At 53.6% G+C, this 17,662-nt stretch overlaps 1 protein-coding gene across 1 annotated transcript; it reads right to left on the bottom strand.

Moving 5' to 3' along the window:
* Positions 1-2,051: 2,051 nt before the first annotated feature.
* Positions 2,052-16,288, bottom strand: DVL3 (dishevelled segment polarity protein 3). The gene is made up of 15 exons (XM_032875489.1): positions 15,857-16,288; positions 10,449-10,518; positions 9,804-9,925; positions 9,571-9,680; positions 9,240-9,375; positions 8,957-9,050; positions 8,679-8,748; positions 7,898-8,037; positions 7,640-7,716; positions 7,459-7,526; positions 7,164-7,313; positions 6,267-6,398; positions 5,913-6,080; positions 2,706-2,921; positions 2,052-2,607 (listed from the first exon to the last, which is right to left on the bottom strand). The coding sequence occupies exons 1-15, from the start codon at positions 16,015-16,017 to the stop codon at positions 2,171-2,173; spliced, it is 2,151 nt and encodes a 716-aa protein (XP_032731380.1). The 5' UTR covers positions 16,018-16,288; the 3' UTR covers positions 2,052-2,170.
* Positions 16,289-17,662: the final 1,374 nt, after the last annotated feature.

Raw genomic sequence — 17,662 nt, 5'->3', positions numbered from 1 at the left:
ATGCTGACTCGTAAGATATGAGGAGGAATCTAAGCCCATACATGTTCCTAGCTGGTGTGCCTATGTAGAGTGTGATAAAGATCACCAGGATTGGAATTCAGGAACATACTTGATGGGGGAAATGAGTTGAGTCCATATGGATATGTCCATGTTGATGTCTGGTGGGTGATAATGCAGATCTCAGATTTGGAGGCAAATTGTGGCTGGAGATATGTGTTTTAGAATCACCGGCGTATCAGGGACAATTAAGAACATCAGGATAGATGATATCATTTGGAAAGTAAACATAGAGGAAAGAGAGAAGTGAACCAAAGATGGAACACTGGGAGCACCAACACTGAAGGCATGAGCAATAGTGAAGTTGAACATGAGCGATAGTGGAGTTGAACATGGCAGAGTCAGAAAAGGAAAAGTAGGGAGGCAGCCCTGTAGTGGTGGCTAGAGAAAGCCATGGCCTGGATTGGGAGCAAACCTAGAGCTCCTAGAAGGCAGGAAAGACCGAGTCACGCTTCTAACACAGCCCCTGGTCACCAAAAACCCCAGGAAGTATTGGTTAAATGAATGAATGCCAAAAATGTCCCTACCCTAGTTTGCCCCAAAGCCTGGAGCTTAAGACTTAATCCTACTCTTGACACCCCAGTCCTAAAAATATGGATGGCTAGGTGAGCCAGGAGAATTTACAGAAGAGGTTTAAAGAGAAAGTCATGATTTGCTTCAACTGGAGAATAAGGTAAAAAATAAAACCTGGCACTTTAGTAGGAGTCCCAGAAGTCCCTTTCCCAACCTTTTTCTGTGATTGTGAAATCAGGGAAGGGTGTATGGGGTGAGGATCAGGGTGAGAACCACCTGCCAGTTGCCTGCGGAGTCCTCTGCTGAGCCTAACCTGAGAACCAATTCACGAGCTTTATCCAGGTAGAAAGGTGATGGGGACATGTGTGGGAGGTTTGAGGGGTATAAGGGGAGAGGGAAGTCAGGGAACCAGCCCTACAACCTGGGAGAGAGGGTCCAGCCCTCTGGGTAGGGACGAGCCTTGAGGCTTAAGTGAACTTACATAGGCACATATGGGTATGTGTGTCTGTGAGAGAGAGAAAGAGAGAGAGAGGGAAAGAGAGAGAGGAATGGGGCACCCTCTGGAAAGGGGAACAGAGTCTCTCATACATGGTTGAGAGGCTGAAGCCTTCCACAAAAGCCTAATGACTCAACATGCTGAGGTGGGGGTGTGGGAGCTGAACATCCTTGGGAAGCCCTGAGGGGCTGCTGAAGCAGGGTTCCTGGTCTCCTCGGAGGCTGGGCCTCCCCTTGCTGGGGGCTCACAGAAAGTCAAACAGCCCGAAATTCTTGGCTGCTCCAGGCCCAGGAAAAATTGAGGGAAGAAAAAAGAAAGAAAAGAAATGTTTCAGGCCCAGAGGTGAGATGAGCCTGCTGGTTAGTAGGGTTAGGGGTCTGAAGGAACCAGCACACAGAGCGGGCATGGGGGTGCAGGTATAGGGGTAGAGCGGATACGCTTCCTGGAAGCCACCAGCAGCTCAGGCAACTGAGGGGGGGGCCCTCGGGCTTCCAGTAAAGGTCCGCACAGGCGGGGATAGCTTGGATGCTTACTGGAAGGGACTACGGCTCTAAGGTATAGTACTGAGGCAGCCCTGGGGGGGTGCGGTGGGTGGTTAGGAGGAGGAGTAGATGAAGCAAGTATTTTTTGGTGTCAGTATTGTGAGGGGGAAAGTTAGGAGATTGGCACACATGCTCGAAGGGATGCAGTTAATGGAGGGCTGATAAAGCGGAATGAATGGTGCAAGGTTGCTGAGGGGGGAAAAGTGAGGATAAAGGGACAAGCAGGCCCAAAAGGGGTCTGCTGGGGTCAACTCCTGAAGTGTGTGTGGGAAATAGGAACAGCACCAGCAAGTCGGGTCCTAGAGACATGAAGCATCCTGGGAAGGCCTATGCAGCAGTTAGTAGGCAGGGGGACAAGCTGGGGCTGGTGGCAGGTTAGGGGGCACAGTGGCGACCGGTGGGTGCACCCCACCCTCACTGCGCCCAGCGAGCAGTTAGCGCGCCTGAATTTAGTTCAATTTATTTCCCTTTCAGGTACCAGACAAAGTAAAAAAGAAGGACGGATGGAGAGAGGGACGCAGCCGCCCGGGGGAGCGGGATCGACGTGGGGAAGGGGCCCTGTTCACATCACATCCACAAAGAACTCACTGGGGTTTCCCATGGCCATGCGGAAGGACTGTCTGCTGGCTGTCAGTTCGGGGGGCACAGAAGCCAGGTCGCGGCCCGGAGGGGCTCCTGGGGGCCCCATGGCCGCGGGTGGTGGGGGCATCATCAGCATGGGGGGACCGTAGAGAGGGGGCACGCCAGGGGGACCGTAGCTCGGGTGCGTGTGGTGGCTGCGCAGGCTGCTGGCCATTGAGTGGTGGCTGCGGTGGCTGTGCTCGCTGGCAGCAGGCCCCGAGCGCTCGCTGGGCGCTCTTTCCCGTGGCCCCCGCAGGCTGCTGCGGGTTGTGTGGTCCGACTCGCTGCCGCTGCCTCCCGACTTCGAGTCTCCCGCCTTCGGATCCTTCTCCTTCCTCCGGTCGCTGCCGCTACGGTTGGAGCCACTGCTCCGGCTACCTGTAGGGGACAGGCAGGCCCAGGGTGGAGGATGCTCAGAGCTTGCAGAAGCGGATCGGGGCTCTCCTGTGCCCCCACCATCGCTGCCTCTGCCTTACCTTCACTGTGCTGACTGCTGGCGCTGCCCCCACCATAGCTGTACCCCAGCTCTGGGAAGCCTGGGTGCGGGTTGTAGGGGTGTGGGGGTGGTGGGTACTGGTAAGGGAAAGCCATGGGCCAAGGGGCGGCCCCTGGGTGTGGCAAAGGGGCCAGCGTGTCCTGGTCAGAGGCACCACTGGAACCGTCGTGATCATGGAGGGACAAGTTGGCCATGTCTGTGGAGGGGAGGAGAGGGCCAGATGAGCTGGGTCTATCCTACGCCCCCACACCCCTAGGTCAGGAGAGAGAGGTCCCCACTCTAGGTTGGGTTGGGCACATTTACGACGACACCTAACACCAGTGGTAGTTTATCCCCAAAATGAGAGGAGGCACAGGTCAGAGATCTCTTACTTCTTCAGACCCCCTCCACCACCCATCTGAGATGGTGGAGAGGGAGACCCTTGTAGACACAGCACCAAGGGAAACCCTCCTCAGGAAGGCCCTAAGCCCCCACTTCAGATGCTCAATGCCCAATCCTGACACCCAACTCCCATTCCCAGGGAGGTCCCCTTCCAGGGGTCTGACGGTTTCTCCTCCTTCCTTAGTAAACTGGAAGAAGTAGCAGAAGTCTTAAACAGGCAACATTCTCTGTTCACTTAGGGGAGTGTGGGCAGCTGAAATAGCAGACAGGTACTGCAAATCTGCAAGTTATTAGGCATGATCAAAGCCCTTCACCTCATTCAGATGTTACCACCAGCCTGTGAAGAGGGCATCAGTCACATTTTTTCCAGATGAGGAAAGTGAAGTCCAGAGAGGTTAAATGACCTGCTTGAGGGCAATCCAAACTGTGGCCAGAGCAGAAGCTAGGAGTTACTTATTTTCTTCTTACCTTTCCAGGTGAGTCATTAATAAAGAGTAGGGAGCAGCTGGGGGAAACTTAGGTGAAACTTTGCCCTCTCCCTTCACCTAGGACTAAAAAAAGTACCCATTATAGGCCAGAACAAACATAGGCCTTTCAGAGCGCCCCCGTACAGAAGGGACTTGGCCCGAATGGATTTTCTGGTGCTGTTGGGTATGGTGGAAAGGCCTCAGAAAGAGAACCACTTAGGTGCCTCCTCTGTGCCCTCCACCCCATTCCCAGTCAGGCCTCATTCTTCACAGTATTAACATTACTTGTTTCACGACTCTGGTTCCCCCAGGAAATTGTGCACTCCTTAAGGCCAAGGCTGCCCACACCAATGCTGGAACTACTTGAAAAGGAATACAAGGGGCCACCAGAAGTGATGACCTACCTGGGACACCCCTTGCTCACACCTCATCATACCAGGTCCCAGAGCTCTAAGAGAGCTGGAATTGCCCTACCAGCCAGCTGTTGGATACAGATGGAACCCTTTGTAAGGCAGCTCAAGTTTCCAGGAGAGAAGAAGTCAGGAGAGGGGATGTGAGAGGGCTGAGGCAGTCTGTGGAGTCTACCAGTTAAGCCATCAGACTGCCAAGGCCTGCAGCTAGCATGGGGAATGGTGATGGTGAGGAGCAGGGGCTGGCCATGGCTCATGCCCCAAGGACTGGTGACTGTTTGAACCTCCAGGCTGCTGTCCTGAGGGGAATGACTAGAGGCTTCTGGGGATCCCAGGTCCCCAATTCTTTCCTGCTGAGGAGGCTGAGGAGACCTTGGCCAGTGAGCAGAAAAAGACCTGTCAACATATCCCTGAGCTGGGCCTCTGAGGGGCCTTGGCCCATGGATAAGGCCCCAGGAGGCCCCAGGGATGGAACATCTCTTGAGCAAAAACCACAGCTGCCTTGAGAAGCTTTAAGGGTCCCTGGAGGTTCAGAGCCAGGGCTGATTTCTGCTAATGATAACAATAGTAACCACACAGGATCGTGTCTAAGAAGCCATTAATTATAAGATGCACCCCAATTTCAGAGATATTGAAATGTGAAAGAAATATTCACCTTAGAATCAATTAAATTTATGAATAATGGAGAACTTTTTTAGAGCACTTACTGTGAACCAAACATGGTACTAAAAGCATTATACATGCTGTCTTAACCTCCAAACAGCTCTGAGATAGGTTCTACTGTTGCCTCCAACTTACAGATCAAGAAATTGAGGCAATGAGAGGTTGTCACTTACCATGTTCACATAGAGAGGGCGGAGCTGGGATTTGAACTCAGAACTGTCCAACTCCAAAACCCTATGCACCCGTCACCCTCCATCATGAACTTGTGCTTTGCAGCAACAGCCTTTCTAGTCTTAGAACCTCACGTGCAGCATTTTAAGTCAGTTTTTGGACTCCAGCCAGCAAGCATCTCTGGGCAGACAAAAGGCTCCCTGAGGCAGAGGCGGCTGCTGGGAGGGGGCTTCTGCTCCCAGCCCTGAGCAATGCTGTCCTGTTTGAGGACTCCCCTTTCTTCCCAAGGGCTGTCTACATGCTCAGGAGGAGAAGGGGGGTTCCCTGAAGACCTTTCCTCCTTAAAAGTCCTCACTGGCTTTGCACTCTCTCAGAACCAAGTCCAGAATGCTCGGGGCAGCTTGCAGAGTCCTTTCTAAGCTGGCCCTGACAGTTTATTTTCAGTTTCATCCCAAGACAGCCCAACCTCAAGGGTCTGAGGAGGCTGGGGACGTGGGGCCTCAGGCTAGCCCCAGGTCCTGCCTTGGTGGAACCTGCTTGGTGCTGGGAGGGTGACTAGGGGCCAATGGTAGGATCTTTGTTTGACCTGGCTAAGGCAATGTTTCTGCAACACCACATACCTAGGCAGCTCCAGATGATAGCAAGAAAAAGGACTCTGGAGCCAGAAAGACCTGGACCCAAGGCCTAACTCCTCTGCATCTGGCTGTGAGAATGGGTGGACTATTTAACTTCTTTAAGTCTCAGTTTCCTTGGCTGAAATAGGGACGGTGATCCATCTTCCCGAAGGTGAGGAGGCAGGGGTTGTGAGAACTGAGTGAGGGTGAGATGATGCTCAGAAACAACCAGCATAGGCCAGAAACAGAGGAGGCACTTAGAAAATGCCAGCCCCAAGATGGGGATGCAGAGCAGGTGAAAAGGCCTGAATGGGCTCTGCTTCTACTAGAGAGGGAGGCCTGTGTCAGGCCTCAAGCTGGGCCCTCAGCCTGGCTGCCTGCTCATGCCTCATGGGGGCTCCCTGAGGTCTGCTGCCACATCCTTGTGCACCTCCCCACTCCCAGCCAGCAGACAGAGCAAGGAGGTGGGGGAGGCACGTACTGCCACAGAGGTCACCGAAGATATAGTAGCACTGCTCAGAGAAGGTGATCTTGTTGACAGTGTGGCGGATGAAGCCGGCTTTTAGCAGGTTGCTGGCGTACTTTCGAGCCTCTCTCCGGTCCGTGAAGCCTTCTACGTTGTGGTACAGCCAGTCCACCACATCCGAGCCTGGGGGCAAGGCCACCACTTGACGGGGAGGCCCACCTGACTTGGGCTCCTCTGACCTCCCAGAAGCCACAAGGCTGGGGCTGGTTCCAGCTCAAGGGAGTGGCCCAAGGGAGATCTTCAGCCCCCAGCCTGCCCTGCCCCATCCCTCCCCATCCCGTCCTTCATCCCACCATGCAGCCCTCTCACCAATGAAAGCGTTGGGGATGGTAATCTTGAGCCACATGCGGTCACGGACCTCCAGCCCAGATTCAGGGGAGGCCATGGCTTTGACAATGGCGGCCATGTCACTGTGGATGGACAGGTGGAAGTCATCTAGGCCTGGGGGTGGGAAGCAGAATGGTGAGGCAGAAAGAGGCTACAGAGTTAGGTAGAGAGGAGTCTGCTCTGCAGCTCTACCATCTAATGACTACGGGCCAATGGTGGGCACATTACTGACTTCTAGGACACTTAGTTTCCTCCTCTGTAAAGATAGGGACTTTAATATTTATTTTGCAAGGATTTTTTTTTTTTTTAAAGTAGGCTCCACGCCCATTGTGGAGCCTTGAACACAGGACTTGTGCTCACAACCCTGAGATCAAGACCTGAGCTGAGATCAAGAGTCCCAACGCTTAACCAGCTGTGCTACCCAGGTGCCCCATATTTTGCAAGGATATTTGAAGAGAGAATTAAATAATATAAATGAAGGTGCTTAGCATAGTGTATAACATGTGTGTTACAGTAAAAATGGCAGTCATTTACTGAGTGCTTACTTCATGCCACATCCTGGGATGGGGGCCTCACTTATATCCTCTCATTAAACCCTCCCTCCCTCGCCCCGGAACCCGGTAGAGTGCATATCATTAGTCCCATTTTACTAGAGGAAACTGAGGCTCACAGGGTGCTCAATACAGGCTCGGAGGCAAACACTGTTTAGTGAGGGTCGGGTGTCCACTGAGGGAAGCTGCAGTGTGAGGTAGCTGGAATGAACTCAGCCCCCTCTCCAGCCCCCTCTGACTTTTAAGCAAGAGTCTCCATGTGGGCCTTCATCAGTCCCTCCCACCCGGCCCTGCCTGCTGGGCCTAGGGGGCAGGGCTGGACACTCACGCTCTGTGTCAGGGATGGAGCTGGTGATGGAAGAGCTGGTGGAGGTGATGGTGCTCAGGGAGGGGCTCATGCCATAGGCAGGGAAGGTGCCGGTCATGGCTGCAGTGTGGGAGACCCAGGCTGCAGGGTCAATGGGCCGGATGGGCTCGCCTGCAGGGAGGAGAAGAGTCAGGGGCTGCCCACTGCCAGGCCCCACAGGGAAGGTATGAGGGTTCAGGGGAACAGAGAAGTATGGAGAGACAGGGTTCATGTGTACCAAGCACCAGCTTTAGGGCCGAGTCCCCCAACCACTTACTCCTGGGCAGTGTGAAGCAACCACGTGGACTTGGGTCCCAGCACTTGGCTACAGTCAGGGTGATGGGCCTGAAAGCAAGGGGATTCCTAGTGAGGGCTGGATGCATGGAGTCCAGATAAGCCCCCTGCCTGAGGGCCAGAAGTGCTTGCTCCCTCCTTCCCATGTCCCGTCCCATCCATACCCCGGTTTGTGCACAATCTCCCGCAGGACCCTGACCGCGTCGTCATTGCTCATGTTTTCAAAGTTGATCTCGTTTACCTGGGAGAGAGGGTCAGAAGTGGGATAAGCAGCTGGCCTGGGGAGATGGGTAGGGAAGCTGAGCTTAATGGATCAGGAGGTCTTCCCCCTACCAAGCAGTGGTCTCTAAATGAGCCGGTACAGGGATGGGGATTATTCCCCTACGCCCCAACCCCAGCACCACCTCCGGGGGCAGTGGTACCTGTAACAGCATATCTCCTGGCTCGATGCGTCCGTCCGCAGCCACAGCCCCACCCTTCATGATGGAGCCAATGTAGATGCCTCCGTCACCGCGCTCGTTGCTCTGGCCCACAATGGAGATGCCCAGAAAATTGTACTTTTCTATAGAGAGTGACACAACCTTAAGAGGGGAATAAGGTTCCTACCCAAATTCTGAGTCCCTTTTTAGAAAAGGGTGGAAAGGGATGGGAACTAACGTTTCAGTGAACCTGAATCAGGCCCTGTGCTCAGTATGGTCACGCATACTTCCATTTAGTCCTTGCCAGCTCTGCCACAGGGCCTCTTAGTCCCATTTTACAAAGCAGGCAACTGAGGTTCGGAGAACCTCAATGACTTTTCTAAGCCATTAAGTTGCAAAGCCAGGATTCAACTCAGACTTAAATTCTAAGGTTGGGGCTCTTTTTACTACATTAAGCTATCTCCTAAAGACAGCACCTAGGGCAGAAATCAGAGAGTGAAAAGCAATGGCTGAAAAAGGGAAGGGGGATAGGAATCAGGAATTACTTCCTCCAGGAAGCCTTCCCTGATGCCATCCTCTATTTCCACAGCTCTCTGTGCTTACCTCTGTCATAGCCCTGACAGTGAGCTACTGAAATGGTCAGTTGATGTACCGGTTTATGTTTATGAGAGAATGCTCCTCGGGGGCAGGGAACATATCTTGTACCTCTCTGAACTCCTCAAGTCTGCCCAGTAGCTGGCATACGGTAGGTAGGCCCTCAAGAGTATTGTTTCACCAGACTCACCCATGTTGAGAGTGACAGTGATGATGTTGAGTGACATGGTGGAGTCCGTGATGCTGCTGAAGGATGAGGACTGAAATAGACAGAGGCACTGAGCAGCATGCAGGTGTGGCAAGAACTCACTGCTCCCACCTAGCTCCTCCTCAGCCCTCGGCCTCCTCTCCCCTCTAAGGCTCAAACACTGGCCCAAAAGAAGGGGGTCTAAGGAAGCACACAGCCTGGATCTGCCTGCACAGGGCTCAATCTGCCCCCACCCATCCCTGGCCTCTCAGGTCCCCTACCCGTTCAATCCGCGAAACCTTCTGCTTCCTCCGCCGCCGCTTATGTCTTCTCATCAGGCGCGAGGCGCTGCTCTGCTCTGTGGAGCTGCTGAACCTGGGGGGCCCACAGTCGTTCCCCACCAGGCTGGCCCAGCCCTGCCTCACAAGAGGCACCGCAGGGCCCAAGTCCCTTATGCAAAGCCCACAGCCCTCCCAGGGTCCCACCATCCTGGGGGGAGGAAGGTGGGGTCAGGGCTCCTCGGGGGTCACCTGCCCCATAGTATCAATGAAACCAAAGCCCCACCTGCTAGTAGAGTCATCCTCATCCGAATCAAAGAAGCTGGTGGTCTCTAACTCGCTGCTCATAAGGGTGGATGAGCTATCATAACCACCTGGCTCTCGCCGCCGCTCCCCCTTTGCAGTTCCATTTAGCCGGGTTGCTGCAGGGAACAGAGGTAGCTGCGTTCACAGTGCCCATGCAGCAGGGAAGGGAGGCACAAGGCTGGGCTTGGGGCTGCACTGGGGTCAGGCATACCCAGAGCTCAGGAAAGGGCAAAGAAGTGGGTAGCTGAATGGAAGCAATGAGGGAAGGCGTAGGGATGGGGAGGAAAGGCGTCTGTTCAGGGAAGACGCACTGTGCTCTGGACCGTCCCTCCTGCGTGGCCGTTCGCGCTGGGCAGACACCAAGGAGTCCGTCTCTGTGTCATTGTCCAGGTTCTCCTGGCTGCCTCCACCAGCATGAGGGCTGTGGGGAAGAGAGGACTTGGTGGGAAAGGGGGCAGGCTGGGGGTTCCCTCCCCCTAGCCCTGGGCTGAGCTGATGCAGGCCTCCCCCATGGGCCCGCTCCACTCTCAGGCCACACACTCACTGGAAGGATGGGGGCCGGGAGTCCCCAATGCCTCCTGTGCGCTCCATGGGCGGTGGCAGTTCTGATGGGTTGTCGGCACAGAAGGGAGCTGGCTCTGGGTGGGAGCCCTCGGCAGATACCAGCTGACAGGGAAAGAATGGGTGGTGGTATGGTACAGGGGCACCAGGGAACAGCAGATAGCTGGCTTCCGGCATGGCAAGCAGACTTGGGGAGAATGAACCAGGGTATACGGAGGCAGGAGAGACAGGACTGTGCAAGGTCAGCTGGGACGACGACTGGACTCACTGCTCACAGATGGGGAGGATGGAAGGCACGAGCTACTGAAGTGGGATGGGGGCAGAGAACAAGGGTCAGTGGTCCCAGACAGAGGTTGGCTGGAACCTGCGGCAAAGTGCCTCAAAGGGCATAGGAGACATCTGTGTCTCTGATGAGTGTTTCTGTCCCTCCCTTCCCCACATTCCATCTCCCCACCCACAGCTTTCACCAAGGCTACATCATCTGGGGTGAGAAACAATTCAGGTAGAAAACTCAGGGGAGAGTCAGATATTGAAGTATAAAACCACTAGCTATAATCTTAGCAATGCTTTTCCTGTCTAGTCCACAGCAGGGACACAGGAGGAAAGAGGGCTGAGGAGGGCTCCTTACCCAAGACACCACCCGGCCATTGAAGCAGGGCAGCTTGGCATTGTCGTCAGAGATCTCCTCCTTCACCACTCTGCAGGGAAAGGGTGGGGGTATCAGAGTGAGCTTTCTAGGGTGGAAATGGAAGGGTCCTCACAATCCTAACTCAAGGGCCCATCCACCCTAAACTGGGAATCATGTCACCAGCCTAAGCGTATTCAAATGGGAGCAGAAGTGGGGGTCACCCAGGGACCGCTCTTTAGCACCATCAGGAAGACACCAGCCCTGCCCAGGCCAGATGCCATCCTAGGGTGTCCTCTCAGTTATCAGGTGATTGCAAATTACACCTGACAAATTGCTGTCCCCCATAAATGTGGCTACTCCCTAGAATTCCAAGAGTGTGTTATCCAGTCCCAACATAGCTCTTCTGGGCTGAACTTATTCTTTCCCTCTGACCCTAAACTAGGAAAAAGCACACCCTTATTTCTGTCTTTTCCTTCTTGGGAATCCTGATATTCTTCTGGGAGGTGTGGATGAAGAGTTTAAGCAAATTAGGAAAGAGAAGGGGAAAAGGTGTCTAATGAACATCCCCCACTGCCATTACGCTAACAGTACCAACTGCTCTCATTTACTAAGCATGAATCATGGGCCAAGCACTAAGCTAAGCACTTTACTTGGGTCATTTACTACTCACAGCAATGCTAAGATAGATACAAATGGGAAAACTAAGGCTCAGTAGGTTCAGAAACTCAGTCACACACTAATAAAAGCTGGAATTTGAAGCCTAGTCAGCATGATTCTTTAGCCTTTATTCTTACTTATTATACCATCGTATCTCCCTATAGTTAGAATGTATAATCTTCACATCACCTTCATTGTAAGGACAAGATCCTCATTTTATGAGTAAAGAAATGGAGAAACATTCAGTAGCTTGTTCCAGGTCACAGAGCTAAAAGATGTCAGAGTTGCAATTCAACCCCAAGCTTGCCTGACTGCAAAACCTATGGTCTTTCCATGGTATTTCACATTTTTTCTCTTACAATGACAGGTGATGTAGACCTGTATGTGTGGTGGTAGTGGGGGGAGGAGACAGTGATGTGGGCAGGGAGGTGGTGGGATGTGTACAGGCATGTAGTTTGGCTCGGGGGATACATCAAGGCAAGAAGTCAGACCACGATTACAGTTTGGGGCTAGGGAAAAGAATGGAAAAGTTTGAGGACCCCAGACTGTGTCAAACACTCTAGGAGTACAGAGCTGGAAAGATGTGATCAGGGGCAAGAGGAACACACACGCCTGGGGTTGTGAGCAGAGAGGGAAGACAGCAAGAAAGGAGACTGGGAAGCCTAGTCCTTCCTTGTTCTTGGGGCAGCTTCTGCCCAGAGCCGGGAACGTGCTTGGCTCCTTATGATGCTCACATTCTTGGACTCACAGTCAAGTTCAAAGACCGAGCCTGCCCTTCTCCCTCCCATCTAGCTCTGGTTCCTCCACCATTTCCAACCCCACAAAGACCCTGGGAAAGCAGCTCTAATCATTCTGGTCAAGCCCACGATGGCAGAAAGCCCAAGGATAGAACATGCTGAAAAGAAGGGACATGGAAATAGCTCAGAGTCATCAGCCAGGCTGGCCAGAAGATACCCTAAGCTCGCAGTCCAATATGGGACCTGAGGCCCAAAGGAAAATGGGGTATGTGGGTCTCATGGCAGAGATTGCCCTGCTCTGGAGAGGGTCTCCTTGTGGTGGGAAACTGCTGCTGAGTCCCCACCACACCACCCCCGCCCCCAGCAGGCCCCACCACTCAGCTCCAATGCTACAGATGTTTCCTTTCTTTCTAGGGGTCACCGACAGGTCGCCAAGGCTCTGCTGACTCATAACGATCAGCTGATCTTCAGCAACAGCCTTGGGGGACCTCAGACAGGCCTCCCTCTCCCATCATGGAGATGAATGGCTCATGGTTGCATAGCACTAACACACACACACACGCCCCAAGCAGAGTTGAACAAATCTGGGTTCTAATTCTGCCACATATTAGCTCTCTTAGCTTAGAGAAATTTCTTGACTTTTCCAAACCTTTGTCTTACCCTGGTAAGTGGTACTTGTGAATGCCTGGCATGATCTTGGCTTACAATAAAAGCTAACTATTAGCTGTGCCAATTTTTAGCAGGTTCCATACTCTCTCTCCAACTTGGTGTAAGTTTCCAAGGGCAGGGACCAAACAAATCTGCACATCACTCATTGTCCATTGTTGTTCAATTAAAAAGCCTTTGCTAAGAACCCAGCAGGTTTTAAATCCTGTGCTTGCTACTGTATAAACTTCAAGGTGCATCAGACCAGGAGCCTGCCTTGTCCTTGGAGGTTATGGCCCAATGGATAGTTCATGCAAATATATGGCAAGTGGGAAGTGATCAGAACCATAAAAGCAGCAGATGTGTGCACTGGACAAACATCTGTTGAGTATTTCTTAGGTGTCAGGTCCTGGCTAGGAGCTGGGTAGGTGTAACGATAAATGGGATAAAGTGCCATAACTTTCAAAGCTCAATGCAGAGGATGGGGCAATATGCACGTGGGGAAGACAAGGGAAGAGCAATGTGCTCTGAGGAGAAGGCCCAGAGGCACGGCAGTATGTGACATAGAGCGAGGAACAACACAGTTGGTAGCCCAACTTCCCAAGTTGCTCCCGCCCACCTCGAGGCCACTCTAGCCGCCGTCCCCCATCTCCCTCAGTGCTGAAAATATTTATTCTTCCTCCATTTTGCAGCAGTTTAAGAGGGTCTGGCCTACCTTAGTTTGACAAATACTTCTGGAGACCAGATGGGAGTTGGGGAGTCCTCCGACTTCACCAACTGGAACCTCAGAGGGTGAGCTTGGAGAGCAGCCTTTCTCCTCTGACCCACTCTCCCAGCTGTCAGCAGAGGTCGCTGGCCTCTACCTGACCCTGGTCTCAAGGGGCTAAGCCCTATCACCTCTATAGTTTGCCAAGGCTCAGCATCTCCTTCAGAGAGGACGTATCTGTGCAATGGTGACGATAATAGTAACACCTACAATTGTGTGATTAAGGCCTTAGACTTTGGAGCCAGATTTCTGATGCAGAATCAAGCTCTGCCACTTACTAGTTGTGTGGCCTTGGGGAAGTTACTTACTTTTTCTCTGCGCTCTAGTTTCTTCCTCTATAAACTGGGGATATTACTACTTATTTCATAGGGCTGTTAAGATGACTGCATGAGTAAAGATTTGAAAAGCATTTAGATCAGTGCATGCACACTGAAGCATCATAAGAAGAGTCTGTTAAATAAATAAAAGATATAAACTTCTCAGCTACTAGTTCTCTGTGATGAGACAGCTCTAGCTCTCTCCTGCTCAATAATCCTGGGAATAAAAACAAAATGAATCTCCTCCTTTGGCTTTGTTCTCAACCATGTTAACACAGTCTACTAGGATACTTTGCCAAGGACGGTTCAAGTACCACTAATGTACGCAAGATCGCTTCAGGTGCACCTGAATGAATGTTTAATTCAATAGTTAAGTATTTTATTTTTAACATATTTTAGAAAGAAATACAAATAGAAATTCAGACCTGTGACTTCATATTACTGATTGGGTCAAGCTAAGAAAGAGTGAGTGAACGGACAGTGGATTTAAAGAACAATATCAAGTCAACAGTGAGCAGATGAAATGGGGACCCTCCTAAGGCTGCAGTTAGGCCTGGCTTGACAGCAGCCCGAGGGGGAGTGGGAGGCAGCCCAGAGGGGTCTAGGTTTACAACAGGGGGCTAAGCCCACTGGGTTCAGGGGTGAGTTGATTATGTGGAGACACTTACCTATCCTAGTCCCCCAAGGCATCCAGTCCCAGGGTGGCTCCAGCACACTGGGCTCTAGAGGATTTGCCCTATCCCATACCCTGAGGGGGCATCTTGGTCTCTTCCAACTCTTTTTTTCTCTTACCACACCAAGACATCTGTCCCCTCACTCTCACCCCTTGCAGATCAATCCTCCTTCAGAATCTTCCAGTCAGGGGTGTCTGCCTCTGGACTGAAGCCAGACAATCATTACTACATCAGGAGTACCCACCCCAGGGTAGGAACAGCAACAGAACCCAGAGTGGTCAGGAGCTGCACAGCACTTCCCACTGTACAAAGCACTCTCACACATAGGAGCTCATGGGCTCATCAAACCCTGAGTTCCGTGGGGAAAGGTGACAGCAAAACATATTAGGCAGAAGAGGAGAGAAGGTGCTTGCCTCCCAGGGCCAAAAGGGCAGGGGTCTCAGAAGAGAAGCCAGACTGATAAACACCAGGAAGGAGAATGTCTCCCTTCACTCAGCTCTGGGGCCTCAGCTCCAAAGAGCAGTGCAGGCCTCAGGATGGGACTGGAAAGACAGCCTTTAGGCCTGGAGGGCCCGGGAAGGCCTTCCCCACAGGCCTCCAGGCCCAGTGCCCAGTTAGTGTGGGGCTGGCAAGTCTGGGGGCCTCCCCCTCCCCCAGTCTCTTGGGAGTTGGGGGGGGGTGAGGGGATGGGCCAGGCTCCCCCTCCCAGGCCAGCTGCTACAGAACCTTCCGGCTCCAACATTCCATCCCTTCTTAAAGGGGAAGTCACTGCTTCCAAACTCCGCCTGTCCAAAGCCCTGCAGCTGGATGGAGAAGAACCCGCCAGGGAGAGGAAGATGAAGAACACCAAGAGAGCTTCCTGGCCTTCCCATCCAGGCTCCGAGGCCCTTTCCAAGGTCTCCCCTTTGCCTACCATCTGGAGGAAAAAGGCCCCAATTCTGAAGGGAAATCAGCACCTAGGCCAGGGGGTGCTTCTCAGGGGTCAGGCACTCCGATTCCTTGACAACATCCTAAACACCCCACAAGGAAGGGGAGACAGCTAAATAAACATTAGGTTTGCTGGCCTCAGTTTGCAGCCTGGTCCTAGAGCCCCCCTCCCACTCCCCCTCCCCCCAGTTCAAAGTCCTACAGTATAGCCCCTGGATGCATTACTCCAAATATGGCTCTGAGTTGGGAGCTGAAAAGATGGAGAGGGCAAAGGTCGGGTGCCAAACACCCCAAGTCTCTGCTAAAAAGGTGGCTTCCTTGGCAGGCGGCAGGTTGGGGGCTCTGGCTCTGGAATCCGGTGGAGGGGGGGTGTGTCTGTCTATGTAGGCCACTGGCTCTGAGGAGGTGAAGGGGGCTTGGAACTCTGGTTGCTTTGGGGGAGTTAGACGTCCTCCTAAACTAGGGGGGCCTAGGTCCCCCACAAGAGGTAAAAGTAAAGTCCCTAAAGGGGCTTGAACTCCAGCCTCTGGAAAAACCGGGGGCCCCCCAAATGCCCAAGTCGCCCCCTGGAATCCAGAGTAGGGCTAGAAGCCAGTGTTACAAGGGGAGTCCAAACTCGCCGAGTGGGCCCCGAGAAGCCGGAGGGGCCGGGGTTCCCAGGAGGTGAGGCAGGGGCCATCCTCACCCGAAATCGTCGTCCATAGACTTGAAGAAGAACTTATAGCTGGGTCGCTGCAGAACGCCCTTAAAGTCCGCCAAGGTGACGCGCTCGGCGGGCAGGGGTAGCTTCACCAGGTACGGCGTCTCCTGCCCGTCCAGGTGGTAGATGATCTTGGTCTCGCCCATGGCTCCGGCCTCGGGCCCGGAGGCCCGCGCGCGGCCTGCTCCCGCGGCCCCGCCGGGCCTCTCGGGCGGCGACGGCGCTCGGCGCGGCCCAGCGGCTCAGCCTAGCTCGGCGGCCGGCCGCGGCGCCAGCTCCCTTGTTCTCCGGCCTCTCCCGGGTCCCAGCGCCGCCTGCCGCCACCGCGGCCGCCGCTTCCGCTCCCCACTCTCCCGGCTCTGCTGGCGACCGCGACTCTTCCGGTGGCCGCGGCCCTCCCGGCTCTGCGCCGCGGCTCGGCCCGCTCCCCTCCCCCGACCCCGGCGCGGCCCCGCCCCGGCGCGGCCCAGCCCCAGCGCGAGCTCCGCCCCCGGCAGCAGCAGAGCCGCGCTGGCCTAGCGGCAGATGGCCGAGCCCTGTGCCAACCCCGTGGACACCCCGCCCACCCGCCGGGCGGTGAGCTTGGCCGCCTGCGCTCGGATCCCAGACCTGCGGGGAGCTTGGTGGCGGTCACCTAGGCTCCCCAGACAGGGAAGGGCAGATCTCACCAGGATGGCAGCGTTCTCGGACTCATCAAACCCTGGCTCTGGACCCAAGGGGGATAGGCCGTTCCTCAGCAGCCTGAGGTCACTCTGGCCCCCAGAGTTGGGAGGGGGGGAGCGGTTCCGACCAGGTATTGATGGAGGAAAGTGACCTTCCCGTGGCCCTTTCAGGGTCTGTTGGAAAGCATAGCAGCTGTCACTGAGTCTGCCAAACCGAGTTCCTTGAGGACAGAACGAAATCGAGTTCTGATTCCTTCTTAAAACCACAGTATTGGGCACCTGGGTGGCTCAGTAGGTTAAGCGTCTGCCTTCTGCTGGAGTCATCATCTCAGGGTCCTGGAATCCAGGCTCACTACTCAGCGGGGAGTCTGCTTCTCCCTCTGCCCCTCCCCTCTGCTCTGGCTCTCTCCCACTCTCTCAAAATAAATAAATAAAAACGAAAACCTGAGTACAATACCTAGGTGCAAAACCGTGGCTTAATAAACGGACTGATGGAGAATGAGTGCAAGAATGAAAATGAGTGGGGCGCCTGGGTGGCTCAGTGGGTTAAAGCCTCTGCTTTCCGCTCAGGTCACTGGGATCGACCTCTCTGCTCAGTAGGGAGCCTGCTTTCCTTCCTCTTTCTCTGCCTGCCTCTCTGCCTACTTGTGATCTCCGTCTGTCAAATAAATAAAAAAAAATTAAAAAAAAATGAAAATTAGTGCATGACTGGGACAATAAATCTCAAATCAGAACTAAGTGTAATGGGTCCCTGACAGATCTGTTCACCCCTTAGCCTTTAATCCATTTAATAAATGGGTGCCCACTAAGGTGCAACGCAAAATGCAGGGGATAAAGTGAAAACAAAATAGTTAAAGCTGCCCTCAGTCAGGACTCACCTGAAAGGAGGCACAGAGCTTGTAATAACTTCAGAGGGACAAATGCCATGAAGAAGATAAAATGGAGTGATGTGATAGTAAAAGGAAGAATAGAACCATGGGTGTTAGAGAAAGCCTCTTCCATTTGAGTGAAGACATAGAATGGAAAAAACAGCAGTTAGAAGAAGGTCTGATGTGGCGGCGGCGGGGGGGGGGGGGGGGGGAAGCATTCCAGGCAGAGGGTGTAGTCAGGTATAAAGGCTCAAGTCAGG

This window comes from Lontra canadensis, unplaced genomic scaffold (genome assembly GCF_010015895.1).
Source record: "Lontra canadensis isolate GAN:19392208 unplaced genomic scaffold, GSC_riverotter_1.0 scaffold56, whole genome shotgun sequence".
Lineage (NCBI taxonomy): Eukaryota > Metazoa > Chordata > Mammalia > Carnivora > Mustelidae > Lontra > Lontra canadensis.
Note: the sequence above shows the minus strand (reverse complement) of the source record. Positions and strands in the feature narration are given on the sequence as shown.